At 36.6% G+C, this 19,593-nt stretch overlaps 1 protein-coding gene across 1 annotated transcript in view; it reads right to left on the minus strand.

Moving 5' to 3' along the window:
- Positions 1-625: 625 nt before the first annotated feature.
- LOC140164791 (uncharacterized) overlaps positions 626-19,593 on the minus strand; it is a 38,468-nt gene continuing 19,500 nt past the window's right edge. Inside the window, exons 10-20 of the mRNA XM_072188156.1 lie at positions 17,680-17,931; positions 16,100-16,274; positions 14,998-15,131; positions 14,736-14,822; positions 13,544-13,741; positions 12,761-12,886; positions 11,796-12,092; positions 10,510-10,747; positions 9,843-9,913; positions 5,596-5,729; positions 626-3,805 (exon numbers count right to left, since the gene is read on the minus strand). Of these exons, the coding sequence (XP_072044257.1) occupies positions 3,569-3,805; positions 5,596-5,729; positions 9,843-9,913; positions 10,510-10,747; positions 11,796-12,092; positions 12,761-12,886; positions 13,544-13,741; positions 14,736-14,822; positions 14,998-15,131; positions 16,100-16,274; positions 17,680-17,931 (1,949 nt within the window). The 3' untranslated portion in view covers positions 626-3,568. The remainder of the gene's footprint in view (positions 3,806-5,595; positions 5,730-9,842; positions 9,914-10,509; positions 10,748-11,795; positions 12,093-12,760; positions 12,887-13,543; positions 13,742-14,735; positions 14,823-14,997; positions 15,132-16,099; positions 16,275-17,679; positions 17,932-19,593) is intronic.

Consider the following 19,593-nt stretch of genomic DNA (forward strand, 5'->3'; position numbering starts at 1 on the left):
TTGCATTAACTGTCCGTTACTTAATTTTTTTCTTATATTTCTCAGACGTCCGTGTTTTGCAGATATATATTTCGCATTTTTGTCTACAATCCTGAATTGTTTTTTTCACTTGTAGAAGGGTTATATGTATATACCCAGCAAACACAAAAACGTTTTAAATAAGTTATATTTTGGCTTTTGGTTTAGGTAAAAACGTTTTAATAACATTAAAATGTCGGGTTATATAAAAGTCATGATAACGTTTTAAAACGTTTTGTATGAAAACACACTGCAACAATATTTGTAAATGTTTTCAAAAAATGTTATTGTAAACTATTTTTGCTAACATTTTTGCCAAATATTGTGTCAATACTTAAATAACATTATGTTAAAATATTTGAACCCAGTAAACACAGAAATGTTCTTAAAATCTTTTTTTCAAAACCTTTTAATAACATTTAAATGTCGTGTTATATAAAGGTCATGAAAACGTTTTTCAAACGTTATTGAAAATATTTTGGGCAAACATTTTTCGCAAAATATTTTTTTTCAACCCCAAAATAACATTTTGTTTAGAATGTTTTGTATCAAGGTTTCAAGAATGTTTTTGGAATGTTATTAAAACGTTTTTATACCCATTATATAACCCGACATTTAAACATTTTCTGTAAAACATTTTTGTTTGCTGAGCAGTAGATTATCAACAAAAAAAAGGGTATGAAAACGTTTTATACTCTTAATATACCCTTTATATAACCCGACATTTAAACGTTTTCTGACGACCTTTTATAACCTTTAGCGAATGATGTCGAAAACGTTTTGTGTTTGCTGGGTAGCGCTCAACAAAATAAGGATAAAAATATTTTACGGTCACTAACTAATAGTTTTAATGCACTACTGCTTTTATTATCATGATTATACTCAAGATACATTTATCTTTGAAAGAAATAGATATAAAGATATAAAGATAATCACCTTGGAGTTTTGAAGTTCTTTTGCGTCAATTAGTTAAGAGTGAAAGTTGTCACGGAAGAGAATAAGGTTAAAGTTGTACCATAATCAGTCCTGTACATGTACATAGATAATTATGTGATCGTACACCACGCATGAGCCATAAATTCGACCCGGTCAATTTAGTTTTATTTCTTTTAGAAAAAAATTTCGTTTAGAAAATATACAGGGTGTCCCAAAAAACAGAATCCTCATTGCGCCTCTTTTTCTCCTATTTTTGGTAATTTTTTTTAACAAACCGAAAAATTATTTCAAACGGATCACAACTTTTGAAGATATGCCCTTTTAAAGAAAAGTACCCGTTTTTCAGTCTGAGGTTTGGCTAATTCAAAGATTAAAAAGGAGTACGCGTACCATGCATAAATATCAAGCATTCTTCAATGATATTTAGGGAATGGGCTTTACCGGTGGGCCCATGGGCAATAATTTTGTTAAGTGTCATTAACTTGTCGGTAATATGGATGTGGTATGCCCGGGGTGGTATGGGACTTTTCTTGCTATATATACTAGCAATTAAACTTTTTTTTTCTTTGTTATTTATGCCTTTTTGGTTTATTATGTTTCTTACTTTCTTACTTTGTTGTTTCTTGCTTTCTATTTATTTACAACATGTCATATTCTTGGGATACTTTGGGGATAAAAGGTAGCCTAAAATGGCTGTTTGAGCCTGAAAGTGACTGTTTGGTATGTCCTTGGTTATTCTGAAGTGAGTTTACTGTGCTGCTTTGCCTTCTACCTGGTTGCCTCCTTGACGAATACAGGTTTCAGCCCTGATCCTCATTGCATCAATTGCATTGTGTACCCTCCTTGTACGCCGTATACTTGCGAATGCAGCAGTAATACGGTTGCGAAGATGTTGGAGGCTGGTTGGTGATCCTCGCTCATTGTTATTGCGTTCCAAAGCCTAATGCTATCATCTATCCATGTCATTTCCCCGTGTTCCGTTTTAACCTTTGATGTAGCCAAATCTCATCCGTGGACAGAGTGAAAAACGTGTACATTTCTTAAAGAGAACATGTCTTCAAAAATTGTGAACCGATTGAAATAATTATTGTTTTGATTTATTAAAGCTAACGATTTAAGGTTTAAATACATTTGATCACCTTTTCAGAAATAGGAGAAAATGAGGGCACAATGAGGGTTCTGTTTTATTGAGACACCCTGTATATCATAAGCTTTAAAATGGTATATCATTTGACTTCAAACGATATTCAGAAACGGGGTTATGGTTTGTTGAACTTTGCTCCTTCAACAAATTGGTACCTTTTTCGGTTCTACATGTGTCTCTTTTTCCACATTGCTGGTAATAAATATCAAACTGTCATAATTGGCGCACTGCGTCATCATCCCTATATCTTCGTGTCAAAAATTGCCGTGATAGTACCATGAATCCTCTCATTTTTCAAAAGCTACGCATGGCGATTTTGTTCGAGATAGGCCGAGAGACTCAGGCTAAGCATACCATTTACATGATATGAGATACCATAGCCCTGCCATAGAGCCTGCCGCTTAGTTTCTATTCTACGATTTGCGCATGATCAGTACCACATATAGTGTTACTATTATAGAAAATTTGATTTGTTTTCAGGAAAAACGTAGGTTTTGTTTCCAGTACACTCGAAAAGCAATACACTAATTAGCGGGGCCTTGCTGTTTGCTGTGGATATCTTTAACTGCATTTTATAAGTAAAGATTTGATTTTGAAATCCAAAGTAAAAATTGTGATATTTTCAACTGTTTGAGAAATGAATTATAGGAACCCGTGTAAAACCCAGATGCTGTATTTATAATACAATTACATACATTTATGTACATTTGTCGTGTACGGTCACATATAAAGTCGATAATATATTATCGAGTACAGCTTATGGAATAGCCATTAGCAGACCACCATATTGTCAGATGTCTGATGAGTATTAGAGTTATGCGGTAGACGTTACCAGCAAGTTATAAAAATAAACGACTGATAAAGAAAACTAAACAGATGCTCCCGCGAGGCTATATTTACACGTAACATTAAAGTAGGCTCTACTTCAGTTCTATTGTTCTATGCTATTTTTCGCTGGGTACAAAATGTATCTAAACCATGCTAAATGTTATTTAGAGTCCCTCATTAATTCAAAAGGGACACCAATCCTACAGTCAATCATTGTTTAATAATAAACAAATATTTTGCTTCATTTCACGTGGTACTTCATATCGAAAATTAATGGAAAATAATGCTGATTCAGAATTTTTGAACACGGCTACAGGCCTACCTAGTAATCACCTTCACACCTTTTCAGATTCACTTCCAATTATACGCTAGCATTTTCCGTGCTACCCTACATACAAATTCTGAACCCCATTCGCCAAAAATCAAGTTTTTGACAATTCTTTTGTTCTTTCCGGACGATGCATCTATTCATATAATAAATGCTGTACTTTGACGCAGCAATTTAGAGCAGAATTCAATGACCTAATGGTTACGGCGAAATCCAGTGAACAATGTATTGTCATTAATCAAGGATAACATAATTTTATCTTAATTGACTGTATTCAGGTTTCACATGTCTATAACATTTTGTATTCCAGCCATTCAACCACTACCGGACAGAGTATAAACCTGGGTCATCATTCCTGTTACGTAATCCCCTTCAGGTCGTAGTTTCTTCCAGACATTGGCGGTCATCTGGATATCCAGGGTATCGCCTGAATTAAGGGTCTGGTATCCCGGACCAGTTGTTATCACGTATGTAGAACGGTGTCCACCCCATAGAGACTGTTTCCTGGTCTTATCGTTGTGGAGCAAAACGTCGGCTATACAATGCACGATCTGTCAGGTAAGAATTATAATAAAACGGAATGGATAAAATTATAAGGCCTTTTAATTAAGAAAGGCAATGCGTGATATAGGAGATTTGCGATGGGAGATGGGGATGAGAATAAGAACGAGGAAGAGGAGGAAGAAGATGTTTCTCTGAGTTTCCTGCGTCGATCAACCGCTGTCGTTGTCCTCAACAGATTTGAGCCATTGTGCTTCCTTTGGATGGGCTCCGTTCATTAGGTTTCACTGCCTAAAGAGAATCAAACACAACTAGAATTCACTCATGGGGTTAGTATCTGTCAATGAGGTGACTAAAGCACCATGCGGTCATTATAGCTAGAGGCAGTATATGACACAGATGGGTCAATGAGTTACATAAAGATGACCTTGTGTGATATTTAGTTCTTTGAGAAATAGTTTTTGCCAGAGGCAATTTGTGGTTAAATGTTGATCCCTCACTACAAGAGTTATTACCGTTGATTTGGTTGAAAAAGGAAGTGAGATATGAACAATTATGTTCAGGCAGTGAAACCTAATGTCAATATATCCATCACCTTGCAGCCGCACATAATAGGGCAGCTGCATAATAGGAGCGAACGGTATAGAGCCTTGTTTTGTCAGATGATGAGCGAAGCCTGCGACTGCTTCTAGATGAATCTAGATGAATATTATAAAGCTTGACTAGATCTTGCAAATATGCCGGAGCAGTACCTGATATGCAGTTGTATGTGTGCAACATGATTTTGAAGTTAATTCTTTCTTTCATCGGGAGCCAATGGAGGGTATTTAACCAATCGGCAGAGCACCTGTCTCGTCCACATACAAAGATCAGCCTGGCTGCCTTATTTTGGAGACGCTGGCAGCCGTTTTAGGTCCATTTCACGGGCACCAAACATGAGGGATTTAACATAATCTATGCGAGACAAAACAAGTGCTCTGACGGCATGATGACACGCATCCTGGCTGAGAGAAAACGTCGTATGCGCCATAAGTTACGGATGTGAAAGTTGAGAGTTTTACAAAGATTGCTAATATGGGAAGACATATTTAGAGCTCCATCGGAAACAACACCTAGGTTCTTAACATTGGTAGATGGTTTGATTGAGTGGTTGCCCAAGCTCAGCACAGTGACCAGTGACGGGAAGCTTATTGAGAGCTCTATTGGTGGCAATGATGAAAAATTCCGTTTTGTTCTGATTGAGCTGCAGCTTGTTACTAACCATCCAAGAGTTAATATCAGAAATACAACCAGACATGTTATTGAGCACACGCTCACGGTCACCACTGACTTTGGATTTAAAAGTAGCATAAAGCTGTATATCGTCCGCATAACAATGAAAGCATGATTTTATAACGACGAATGATTTCGCCGACGGAAATGGTATACATGATAAAACAGTGAGGGCCAATGATGGAACCCTGGGGTAATGAGTAGGCGAGCCTATGTTCATTAAACTTATCGTTGTTAATAACACTCTTGACGTTGCGGTGATTAAAATATGACCTATACCAGGAATTGACTGTGTCATCGATATTGAAATCTGATTTGAGTCTATTCAACAGGATATGGTGATCCACCGTATCAAAGGCTGCTGACATGTCAAGCAGCACCAGGAAGACATTTTTTATGGTCCACGTACTGGAGGATGTCGTTCTTTACCTTTAAAATGGCAGCTCCAGGTTGTAGTTGTCGACATGTGTGACTACCTGACATGACGCAGCCTTTTCAATAACCTTACACATGAATTTCATGTTGGCCACTGGCCCATAGTTCTAACTAATAGTCAAGATGCACATACCTTCAACTGAAAAACTTGTCGGCGAAAATTGAGCTCGATGGTCCAGTCTGTTAAGGTTACATCTACGTCTATGGAGATGCTGAACGTCATGCCGCCTGCATACGCGTCGTCAATTACTGGGTACACTGGGATTGCTACAATTACCGATATTTGAAAGGGAAAAAGCCCGGAAAAAGTCACGTGAGTAGGCATATGCAAGAGAATATCGCGACGTATATTAAATATACGTCAACTGTTAGTTAAAGCGAATTTAGGGCGAACCAGGGGCGAACGGGTGGCACGAAAAATAATTGTTGACCTCTCCATTATTTTAACACGTATGCCTAGTCACGCAATGTTCACAAGCAATTATAAATTTGCAGTATGTTATTTTTACATGAGCAACGGTTAAGGTTGGTCTGAACCCTGGAATTATGAAAACTTTTGGGCCTCATAACTGCTAAATTATTAGTCTAAAGAATATAAAAGTATACATTTTAGACTGGAAATGACTTGATGAATTCATCTGTGAGGTCCAATTTGGGCCAAAATGCTCATTTTGGAGAAAATCCCAAAAACGGGTTTTTGGCTAAATTTTTTGTGCAACGTAACAAAAAAAATAGTTTGGCCAAAAAAATTTTTTTATTAATTTTTAAAAACTAAATAAAAATATCTAGGGACCGTTTTTTCATTTTTTTGAATTTTGACCAACTTCACCAAAAATATTTGCTTTTGAAAATTTTGCTTTTTTGACCATTTTTGGTGCAAATTTCTCAAAGTTGGTCAAAATTTAAAAAAAAAAAAAACTGTCCCTAGATATTTTTATCTAGTTTTTAAAATTAATAAAAAAAATTTTGGCCAAACAATTTTTTTTGTTGCGTTACACGAAATATTTTGGGCCAAAAACCCCGTTTTTTTTATTTTCTCCAAAAATGAGCATTTTGGCCCAAATTGGACCTCACAGATGAATTCAGCAAGTCATTTCCAGTCTAAAAATGTATACTTCTATATTCTTTGGACTAATAATTTAGCAGTTACGAAGCCCGAAAGTTTCCATAATTCCAGGGTTAAGACCACCCTTAACGTAGGCCTACATAGCCGGTCGATCTGGATCAATGCTAAATTCAGGAGCAAAATTGCAAAATCGGCCAGATCGCCCTTTACCAAAATGATTGTACTTGAATTGGTCAAATACGCGCAAATTTTTAATGTCAAAATGGGACAAAATTATGTTACTTTTGATCTAAAACAGGCCAACGAGAAGGTGCATATCACAATATTTTACCGGTGTTATGAGGCGGGGGCTTAACCGCTAATGCCCCGTTTTTGTACATCATTTTTGTAAACTTTTGATTTCCTTTCACCCCGTTTTTCATAATTCACTGAAAAAAAAAAGATTTTCTGAAAAATCAACAGATTTTACCACATGTGTTACAAATATGATATACGAAAAAATATAATAGAAAGATTGCGATTTTCACGTCCTGCGTGGACCATACGTTTATACGGCATTCAAAACGTGCGTACATATTGCTAGTCTCGGTTCCAAGCTGGATTGGCATATCTACTTCAAGGTTAACATGCTGCTTAAAATTAAGTGTATTTCAGTACTTTCCAAAATATTATGGTTGCCAAATAACAAATATTTTGGTAGATTAAAGGGGGGTAACCCTATTGGTTTTGGATATGGATTGTCTTTAAAATTACATTTAATATCAAATATTGTCCCCTTTATGCAGCTTTGTGAAAAAAAACGAGAGCATTTTTCTGCGTAAATGTGAATAAATAGCAAAATTTGCAACCCAATACTTGATATGCGTGAATTGCATTCTGGGAAGGCAAGCAATAACATGTGCCGTAATTCCCGTTCGTCATTGGCCATGCGTGCGTGGTTGCACTGACATTAACCAAGCTCCACTGTACTAGGTATACATTCCAATACTACGGTGACATTTCCCCACAACCAGTCTTTTCGTGTTAGTCTGTATATCGTTCATGATGATTTTTGTATATAAATTATGGCATAATGGCAATAGAGCTCAATAACAAAGCAAAACAGAAATGTCCCGACGACAATGCTGGAAATGCACGTAATGCCGTATTGAACAGAAAATTTTGATTTTTAAAAACTCTTTTTCGTACCGATTCAGAAAAAAAAAAGAAACCAAATATGTTTCCCTTTGCAATATGTACATTTCAAATGAATGTAGATAATTTTGGGCTTAAAAAATGGAGCAGAAAAAAAAACTATCACTACCGGGATTTGAACCGGGGACCTCTGGTACAAAAATACGACGCTCTAAACAACTGCGCCACGCGGGCAGCTTCTAGCTTCAGCAGTTATTGCGGTTCGCTCTTTTCATACAATGTGAATGACGCGACTTGGAGCGTCAAATTTCAGAATAGGAATAAGAAAAATACGATCTATTTTATGATACCAAAAACTCATTAACAATGACAAAAATCGGAGGGATGATGTTGTTGATCGGGTTACGAACCTTTAAGGACCACTACATGCATTTATATCATGATTCTATTTTCAAAATGATACTTTTTCGTTGTGAAAATTAGTCGCGTTGCATGAACCGTCGTGACGCCGTATGAAGTGTCAATTTTAACGTGAACCGTGCGTACATACCGTGCGTTTGAATCCAAAAGGCAAATCGCAATCTCTTTTTATACGGCCGATCTTACACGTACAAGGTGTCCCATAAAAAGGTTACATATAGAAATCGGACCGCATTTTGTGATGTTACAACATAACACTGTCATTTTTTTAGATATCATTTATTCATCCTTTTTTTCATTAACTGCTAAGTTTCAACTCCGTATCTTAAAAGAAACTTAACTTATGAGCGAAAGATAACAGGGGTGTCAAGAGTGGCTAACCATTAAAATATCGCACAACGAAAGTTGAACACAAACACACTTTTGTTCTCATATTTTTTCTTTATTACTTTCTATTTTCTCTTAATTTTTAGTGGTTGGACTTATTGCACAAAAGAAACAAAATACTGAACACTGAAAATAAATCAGTTTTAGAGCATTTAGATTCATGGCGGTAACAAAGAAAATAAAGAAGAGAAGGCGTTTCTGCACGCTGTATCTGTCATCAACATAGTGAAATTAATAACAATATTTAGCATTTAGGCTTTATTTGGGTTTTGTTGAGTTGAAATCGCTGCTGTGTTATATAGGCCTACTGTAACAAAATTAAACATTTCTGACTGAAATCTTGAAATAAAACTGAATGAGTTTTATTATCTGTTCATCTGACTAAAATATTTCATCAACCGTGATATGACTGGGCCTACTCAAACTCCCTACCAAAAGCACAGTGGCTGTGACCAACCCCGTTTTGCATTATGTCACGTAAACAGCATGCTCAGGAATGTGTGGAATGCGGGCTTAGACCGCTTAGTACGCAAGTTGTGAACTTGACATTCCCAGGGGTTCTAGTAGATGGCACGTATATTATGTCATAAAAATGACATTTATTTTGTTAACATTAACTTAGATTATTTTCAAAATTCTATATGTAACCTTTCTTTGGGACACCCGGTATTTCAATTGATAATCTGTACGTATGAACCGCGCGTATGAAGTTTTCACACTTCACTGTTGCTTTATTTGTGAGCGCACCCTTGCAAAATTGGGAAATTCTGGCTATATACATAAGTAGGCAAAATTTTCAGTTAAAAAGTCTACGAACATGTGATTTACACCGAATTTTCTAAACATAAAAGGAATGACTATATTGCAAACCAACTATAAAAAAGTCGATATTTCTTGGAATAATTTTACAAGAGCGAAATGAAAATCATGAATTTTACTGTAGAAGCCTATGGTGGGCGTAACCACCCCCTCTATGGTCATTGTTGATGGTCAGTTCTGGGGTAAAAAAAATATTATCACTGAAATAAGCGCAAATGATGCATCTACAATGTCTACGATTAGCTTAAGTCGTTTGGGCTTTAAGATACTCGTTTTTTGGTTTTTTTTATGACGGATGGAAAACTAATTTTGGGGTTAGTACAAATTGACGTCACGCTTTCAGGTATCGTCGACGTAAAACAAATCTAATTAGCCTTTTTGAAATATGGCGGACACAAAAGGAGAGGGCGTACTTTAATTTGGGTAATCTTTTGTCAGCTGAGAAGCATACAAAATATTACCCAAACCAAAGTACGCCCTCTCCTTTTGTGCACGTCATACTTCAAAAAGGCTAATAATGTCAACTGTGTTTTGACTTGGTTGGGAAGATTTACCCTTAATGAAATAGCGCTCTCCTTTAACGGATGTCTGGTTAGCAGGGGTATTGCGTGGAGTCACTTCTACACTGTTAAGGAAAAAGACAAACAACCATCGGATTAGTTTCGTCATGTTCTTGGATTGCCTGAACGTTCACAAATCTATCTGGTCAATGGGGGCCAAAGGAGGCATTTCTGATAATTGAGTTACTGTAATTATTACAAAATATATACATACAAAAGGCTATCATTTTCTGAAAACACCAAAGATCTAGCATACATGGTTCTAAAGTTATGAAGTTTTTTGATACCTATTTTCTTATGTATTTTATTGTTTTTTACTCATCTTTTTACCTTTATCTCAGTTTCACATTTGCCGCCTTTGGCCCCCATGGACCAGATCGTGTCACTAATATAATATAATATAATATAATATAATATAATATAATATAATATAATATAATATAATATAATATAATATAACATAATATAATATATATTATGTTTGTCGAGGTGGTTTATGTTTGTTGGTATGTTTGAAGATACACTTAACACATAAACCGTACGCCTTCATGGCAAGAGAGAAAATTCTCAAACTACCATAGAGGCTTGACTTGACATCGGTATTCTTCTAGCCATGATATTTTTGACCTGGCCAAGAATTATTGTATCGATAGTAACTTACATGTAATTCTCCACACCGTCATTAAGGACAAGCTCTATGCTATTTTCGATTTGCCATGGTCGTGTGTAGTTGTGTGAAGAGCCCATCACAGTGGATTCAACGTGAACTTGAACTTCATCTGCCTCACACCATGTATCTCCTCTGGTGAATCGCGGTTCGCTCCAAGTTAGTAAGTATGAGTTGGTGTTAGTGCTGTATCGCTGGTTAAGGCGAATGCCACTTATACACGGTAGAATCTCTGTGAAAGTCAATAAATATAGGCCTACAGTAGTTATTTATTGTGGCGTAGAGAATGGATGCAAAGGAGACTTTCAAGGGGAAAACAGTTCCCGAAATTTCAAAAATGGGGGAAAATGTCTAACATTTTAAAATATCACGGCGGCCATCATTCCAGGGGGCAAGATTCCCCACATGCATTCCCCCATGGTCCCCAATACTTACTTCAGGTATGTAGAACATAGAAGATTGTCAAACTACACCACCATTCGACAATATGTCACTTGATTCATATCAATATCGCAGACCTATTCATAGAACATTGGGCTATTCCAGAATATAGATGCATGCCCCCTATAGAGGAGTTCGGATTTCCGGACTTTTTGTCCAATCGTGACTGTTGGAAATCCAGATTTTTAAAGTGCCCAAAGGTAAAAAAATCTTCAATTTTGAGACCTCATTTTTGGACTTTAGCAACTGGAATTCCAGTCGTTTTCAGAAAGCAGACTTGGAAATCCGGACATTTCTTTAATTGAAAATTTACAAGTTCAAGTTTATTTCACCATCATCATATCATATATATTTACTCCTCTATAGGGGTGTGCACTTACTTTCTGGAATAGCCCATTGCGAATACCTTACCCCGGTACTCTGTTAGGAAATTGTTTGATTGGCGTTCATTAACCGGCCCTTAAAAATCCCGCCGACCATCACCATTAAAAAATGTCTGTCTTAACTGATAAAATACGAGATTTTTTAAGTATTATTTGCATTACTGGCATAATTGCCTGTATTTTTTCTCTCCACGAGAGAACTAAGACTGCTTTTGTAACATGAGGCTAGGAGCGCCTCATTGTGTGTACAACATCATAAGCCAGGGCCCTAAATTTAATCAAAGGGCCTGCCGTTTCGCAGTAACTCAACCCAGGTGCTAAAACAAATGACTGGCCATTTCTCAGCAAATTAAGTTTGTGTACTAATAAAATGCGGGTATAGCCGTATTTATGTGCAAAATAAAGCCCTCTAGCTCTTGTATTAGTAACCATATTACCACCAATTTCATATTTTACCGCAGAGTGTGTCGTTATCCGCCGCTATCGTCACATTGGCCGTTCTGTTGAAAGTCAGATCCACGTCCCAGCCAGTACTTTGTAATTGAAGGCCAAAGAGTTCTTCCTCAAGCTCCTCTACGTCATCAGCGATTACATTAAAACAGCCGACCGTAACCGATCCATTGACAGGAATGGACACCTCTATCGTTTTGTTTTCAAAATCCTCATCACCGAACGCAGTGAAGTCTAAAACCTCTGTCTCATACACGCCCGCTGAAATCAGGGTCTCGTTTAATATTAGTACTGTTGTAACGTCTGAAAATTATGTGGAACCAAATAATGGCAGTTAAAGTAACATATTTGTACACAGTGGCGTGGCGTGAGTTAGCCCGGGGAGGGCACCGGCCCTGATTGAGGGTACATCCGGCAATTTTTCTATTGCATTTTCATTTTGTTTTTTCAAAAATTGATTGGGGCGCGTGCCCCGTGCCGTTATGACGCTAGGCCACCGCCGTAACGTCTCAAACTGTAAGAAGGACCCAATGAATACAAATCGTCTTCGGTAAAAAGAACTCAATGAAATATGACTCGGATAAGAGAATGTGCCGAAATATAGTTTTAAGGAATAACCCATTTGGAAGTTCTTTTTAATTCAGGCTCGATGCAATTTGTTTCTGATTCTTTTAATAGCAATCAATATGAAGGAAAAAAATACTTCACACCCTAAAATATCTGATACGAAACTGAGTTTTTATAATGTAATATAAATTTGAGGGCGGTATTTAATCCAATGGGCTATGCTAAAACACACAATTGAATCGGCAATAATACTAAGATATCAATGCATAGCATTGAGAAGAACAAGAAATTGTTATAAGCTGCGTGACAAGTGATCGACTAGATAGCTATTATAAAACCTCTCTGCTGAAGCGAGCCCATGACCTCATAGCAAGGATATAAACTTGAACATATTTTCAACTTACTCACGGTTCCATCTCGGTCTCCAATGTTATGTAAAGTAACACTAACAGACTTTCCTTCACAAATTGGTCCAATTTCAACTTCTTCGAAATAAATTTCAGGGCCACATACGATTTCCTGTGGTTTGCCTGTTGAATAAATGACGATGAGATATGATTATGTAGGCGGTAGAATATCTATCTGTAGTGTATATTTATATAGTTCAAGTTCATTTCTATTAAATACATTCAGGCCTTATGCCCATAGTATTACAAAATATTCAGCATTATAAAACATCACATAATTATATAAAAACGACACAAAATATTTGAAAATATGAGATATCTACGGAATATTTTTAGTGTCATCCGACTTAATAACATGGCGAGATAATGTATCGTACCATGTTGACTTATTATCAACATTATATCGACTTATAGAGCAGTTTAGGATGACTATATTGACGCCCTCTGTTGGTCAACGTTACATTAAGGTTACTCTTGCTTTCTTGCCCTGCGGGGCTATTATATATTGGAACTCATTAGTTGCAAGTCCTCACTATGGAAGTCTCCGGCCTCAGCCCTGCCGGGGTTCCGACCTTGATGTTTTTTCTTGATACTGGGCCCAAGCCCATCAGGGCTTGGATTTCCGTCATGACGTGACAGTCTCTACGCCCTTTTGTACACTGGGAATCGAACCATGAACCTGAGTGCAAATATTGTGCAAAGCGAGGCTGAGGACAGAACCTCGGTTTGGCTGATTTTACCTTTTTTGTTCATATCAATTCTTACACTGTTAATTCTTACCAAAGTCATACATAAGTATATCTGTAGCGCTATTCACGCCCCATTCATCAAAAACAGACCACATCTGAGTCGACTCGGTTTCGCTCCCATCTAACGCAATCCGTGAAATGTCATACCCGTCTGGGAAGTTCATTCCGTCGATGAAATACATATATTCTTTATAAGCGCTCAGTCCTCCCGGATCGTTTATCGCAGTTCCTGAATGTTATGAACACGATTAAAGCTATTAAAAAACAGCAGTTTCAATGGAACTGTGCCTAATTATCCGATCATACAAAAGGATGTCCCAATCTAAAATATATAGTATTAGTGGACTGATGTTTTGTTTTTAATGGATTTTGACATTTTTAAGGACAAGTCAATGTGTACAACATAAAATTACGACAAAAATCATACAAAAGATTGGGTTGCTCAAAGATGATGATGATAATGACAAACGACGACGATGATAAGGGTAATAATGTGAACATGAGACGATGATGGTGGTCGTGAAAATGGTGCATGGTGGATGATCACGATGGATGATGATGATGATGAAGAACGACGATGATGATGACGACGATGATGAGCTGGATAATGGCGATTATGATACATATTAAGTGCATAATAAATCGGGTAGATAGTCACAAACAATGTGAGAGATGGTATACCAGCATCACCCAATCGTCCCGAATACTAAGTTCACTGGTAGGACTATGTACACTAAGTCAAAAAGAAACTTCTAATTTTTTCACAAGGTCATATCTTAAAATCCTGTCCAATGCAACTGACACAACAGCAAACTATGGAACAGCTTCCTGGACCATATTGCCAGCACAATAATTGGCACCCAGCACAAGCAATCTGTGAGAATCATTGAACAGATGATAATTTACAAAACGGTGGTGCTTTGTGCTTTGCACGCACTTTCTTTAAGAAACAGGTCTTGTTCCAAACTATTCCACTTACTCTTTGGGAATTATCATCTGTGCAAGGGCCTTGTTCACATTCGCACAAATTTGGTCCAGGAAGCTGTTCCATGTCTGCATTTTGCTGTTGTGTCAGTTAGTCAACTGCCTGGTTACTGACATTTATTTAGAGTATAGAATTGAAGTAATCCTGTGTGTAATTTTGGTTCATTTTGATGGGCAGGATTTTAAGATATGACCTTTTCATCTTTTTTTTTTTTTTGGCTTCGTGTATAATCACCTACCACTGAAGAGAGAGCTCCTGCTGCCTGATTGGAGGTCGTATATCTCAATTTTATGCAATGCTCTATCACTCCAATACAGTTTACCAGCTGGGAACAAAAACAAAAACAGATTGAAGACAAATTATTATTATTATTATTATTATTATGAATTATTATTATTATTGTTGTTGTTGTTAAAATATAAACGCATATAAATGTTTTTCGCAGCAAGACACAAACCGATACAAAATGGCTATCAAGCTAAAATATTAAAGTGGATTACCATTTTCGTCGAGGTACATCCCACCAACAGTATCAATATCATCGTTTGCAGCAATAAGAGTTTCATCCACGGATCCGTCAAGCGAAAACCTCCTGATTTGTGGTGTAGCTCCCGTATAAGCGATGTATATAAGCCTGCAACAACGGATTTTAAGGTTAGCAACTATTTTAAACTGTTGCGATTTGGTAGTTCACAGCATCTTGCGAATGGTGGTGAGCTTTGGCAAAAATTGCACTGATCATTTCATAGCGAGCGTGTAGAAGAATTCAAATATCACAGATATACTTTTGTAGGTCTATGGTTCTTGAGTTATGTTGTAAAGAGGGCTGAAACAACAATACTTTTGTAAAACGTACATAATTTACTCTTAAACAACAATAAATCAAGCAAGTTTTCTAAGTATATAATTTGTAGAATGAACTTTTGCAAAACATTAAAGTGTTATTTTTCAATAATATATTGATTTAGATAATGACATAATAAGTAAAACCCAAGCATCTGCTTGGCGGCCATTTTGAAATTGGGTGGGATATAATCCTTTAAATTCTAACCAAGTTTCCTTGTTAGCTTAAATTCCCACATAAAGTTTTTGCATGAGATGGCCTGCTTGTTAGAAAGCCAGAGCCAGGTCATGTAATGATGACCACGATATGGATGCGGTATTGTTCAGCATAGCATGTTATTAAGTTCAGCTCTCCGGAAAGTGATATTCGACTGAGGCAATTAGTAGTGAAATGTTGACGATTGGTATAGTTGCAGGTATGTTTGCACATTATTACCCAATCTTGGTAAAATATCACAAAATGTGTGAAGGATATGTAACGTAATCAATGAGGTAGACCGAAATTTTAAAGAGTAGCCACCCCGGAGTGACTCCTCCATATTTGCGTGGCGCTCATAGCGGGCAAAAGTGTATCTCCGGATAATTTCGCTATACGTCCGACAAACTTCCAATTCAAATTGCGCTGTGTGTAATCTTTGTCAGTGTACACTATTTGCTCTCCATGTGCGGAAAACCAAAATGGCTTCCGGGAATGGCTTTGATCCAGAATACAAGTTCCGCGTGAGAATCCGCACGGAAGTATAAAAAAGCATTACTTACTCAGTAATGTTACCAACAGCAAGCGCAGTTGCATCCGTTGCTCCAAAGTCACTATTTGACACAAATCCTTGACGAGTTTTGTCCATGTATATGTATCGGATTCCCTTCTTTGCTGGGATTAATTGTGTCCAAAACACAATTCGGTTGACAATGTCAAGCCGCAATGCATATGGACCTTCAAAGAAAAAAAATAAAGATTAACTTATACTTGTTCTTATTTTAACTTGAATTGTCACCAACCTATGTGTCACACATATCGCTCTATAAACCATTTAACTACATCAAATAATTGCAGGAATCGCCACGCTCTAGAAAGATAGCACAATAATATTACTCTTTTAATGTAAAAGAGGGGAAAGCTCCCTTAACTCTCCAAAAGAGTGCGAAGAGTGCAAACCACTCCAAATGGAGTAAAATCACTCCACCTATGAATGAACATCACTCCTTGAAGAGTGAAACTACTCTTTCATGGTATGATATAAGGGACATTATTCGAAAAGTGGTTTCACTCTTGTAAGAGTGATTTTCGCTCTCTTATGTGTGATTTTCACTCCCTGTTTGGAGAAGTTTTCACTCTTTGGTGAGAGAGTTCACTCTTTGAGAGAGTAGGCCTAATATTCACAGCTAGTGTCAGCTTCCTTATTTTGTACCGGCCCCCATCGTCACATCGGGATACTTAGTAGAACATGTAGAAAGTTCTTTATTCAGATGAATTTCAAGCATGCCCCAGTATTCGCACCTGTAAGTATTAGTATCGTTGAAAAAAGACGGTATGATTGAACACATTTGATTTGATTTGATTTTATTCGGTATCTCCATATTGCACATACAATGATACATCAATACAAGGTAAATAGATATAAAATGCATTAAGATAAATAACGTATAATACACATAAAAAACAATGCAAGGAGATATCACAGGCGATTTTGCGAAGGGGTCCTTTATACATAGAAGGGCAAAAAGGCATAAATAAAAACAAAAACATACAAATATTGATCTTGTTCTTAATCATGTTAATTGGTTTTATATGTGCATGGTTTTTAACCAGTGTAATTTATATATTTGCTTTCCATGTATAAATTTGTATCATGTGTTATTATTAGGTTTATTGTAAAGCGCTTTGAAATATTATATTGTACTGCGCTATATAAGAAATAAATAATATCATTATTATTATTAAATATATATATATATACAAGTGAATATTAAAAATTAAAAAAAGTATTTAAACATGATTAAAATCATTAGAAACTACATTTGGTTAAAAAGAGGAGTTGTCACAGACTTTTTGAAACTTGGTTTATCAGAAATTGATTTGATTGCACTTGGTAAGTTGGCCCAATCCTGAATGGCATTATAATAAAAAGAGCCAGAAGTGATGGTAGTGGATTTTGGAACACGAACATTTTGAGCACTGTTTCTGGTACTGTATTGGTGCACGTTTGAAACTCACATACACAGGTGATGAGTGCAGCCTGTTTATAGTGCAGGGCAATACATTCAAAATATGTAAAGACTCATCGCTATGATAAATATGTTACATCACTACTTGAATTGCATTGTTTATGAATACTTACTGCTTATCCCAGTTACAACATCTTCTGGGTCAGTGCCATCATAATTGCTTCGGACAATTTTCGTATTAGCCGCTTCTATCCAATAGATCTTCCTTTCGACAGGATCATAGCTGAGACCTCGTGGTTTATCGATGGAATCAATAGGAAGGCTTGTAAAACGAAACACTTTGAAGCAAGTGAGAGGAGCTGTGTAGATGTTATCTCTTCCCGCATTGGCTGATAGGATAAAATCATCGGACTGATATTCCACCTCTGTTTAAGTTAAAGCGTAACATGTAACTTTTAAAATCATTATAGCTTTAGCAATGCCGCTTCTGTTTTCATACATGTATGTATCATTATGGGTGTGAATTTTACCCAGAGTATTGTACACATGCTCAGTGTGCATAAAAGCGACAGAGTACAAATAGGAGGGTGAGAGCTAGGGCAATGTCGGGTGAGTGGTTACCATTACTACAGAAGATATTTCATACTTAACTAATTATAATTTGAAATTGTAAAAATTGGCGAATCTCAGATATCTATAAACCGTTCCTTAATTTGTATTATAATGACTAAATGAGACCTGCTACCACAAAATGAGCGTAAAGTCACAAGTTGATAGCTTCGAGACACTCTGGCTACTGTGCTGGTGTTCTTTGTCAGTAGTATGTCTGTATGTCTTTTGTGAATGGGGGCACAATGAGCCATTCACGAAGGACATACTCAAGTCAACATCGATTGAGGGCCGAAAATACGTCTGACTACGCAAATTATGTATCTTTCGCCTATTTATTAGAATATTAATCATGTGAACGGTTAATGATATGTGATGCGATCAAGCAAAATCAGGCGGAACTCGGAAATATAAAATTTTCAGATTCTTATAGGATAGTATAAAGCATTTACAAAGCTGCATTTTGCAGAAAACCCCACTGAAATTGAACAACCAGTTCCAAAGATATGAGCAATTAAAGAGTTTCCAAAACTTCAGGAAACAAAAGGAAATATTATCTTTGTTTGGCTGTATCTCAAAATCAATATTTCCGAGTTCCGACTGATTTTGCTTGATCGCATCACATAATTATGTCGATAGTCTAAAGGGTCATTAGTCCGAAGTTCCGAACCCCCAATAAAAGTGTTATAAACCCAAATCCTTACCCGTACCCTATAACCTAACCTAAACCCTAACACTAACCCTAATGGTGACCTAACCTTAACTCTAACCCTATATATCATAACCTAAAAGCCCTAAGCCATAACTGTAATCATATCCAAATCTAAATTTGGGAAATTCTGGCTATGTACAATTAAAGTATAGGCAAAATTGATTTTCGGCTAAAAATTATACAAAAATGCGATTTTCACCGATTTGTTTCCTCAATATAAAAGTAAATGACTATTTTAACCTATAACTAACAAACAAGTAAAAATTCAGTAGCTCATGGAATAATTTTACAAGAGCGAAATGAAAATCATTGATTTTACTGTAGAAACTAATGGTGCACACCGACATCGCCCGGTTAATAATTACACTATACAGCAAGAGACACTGAAATGAATACACGGGATCGATACACGTGGATGTGCTATGCACGATTGATATTCAGACGATAAATCTTTTGGATACCGGGTTTGAAAATGATGAATATCTCCCGTAAATGATTTCGTATAAAGAAACCAGATGTGGTTCCTTGCACTTGAATATATATTTTTAACAGATATGATAGTCGCTGGCTTGCGCTTTGAGATACTAGCTTGCGTCTTGAGTCAAAAACTGACAATAATTTTGATTTATATGTGCCGACTTATAAAGCGCAGTGTATAGGCCAATCGTGAAGGTAGTCTAAAACCATATGACCTATGGTGTACCATGCTTGACTAACACACAGCGAGGACAGTAACCGGGCTAATCAGGGCTATTGTCAGTAGCCT

The sequence above is a fragment of the Amphiura filiformis genome, chromosome 11 (genome assembly GCF_039555335.1).
Source record: "Amphiura filiformis chromosome 11, Afil_fr2py, whole genome shotgun sequence".
In the NCBI taxonomy this organism is placed as follows: Eukaryota; Metazoa; Echinodermata; class Ophiuroidea; order Amphilepidida; family Amphiuridae; genus Amphiura; species Amphiura filiformis.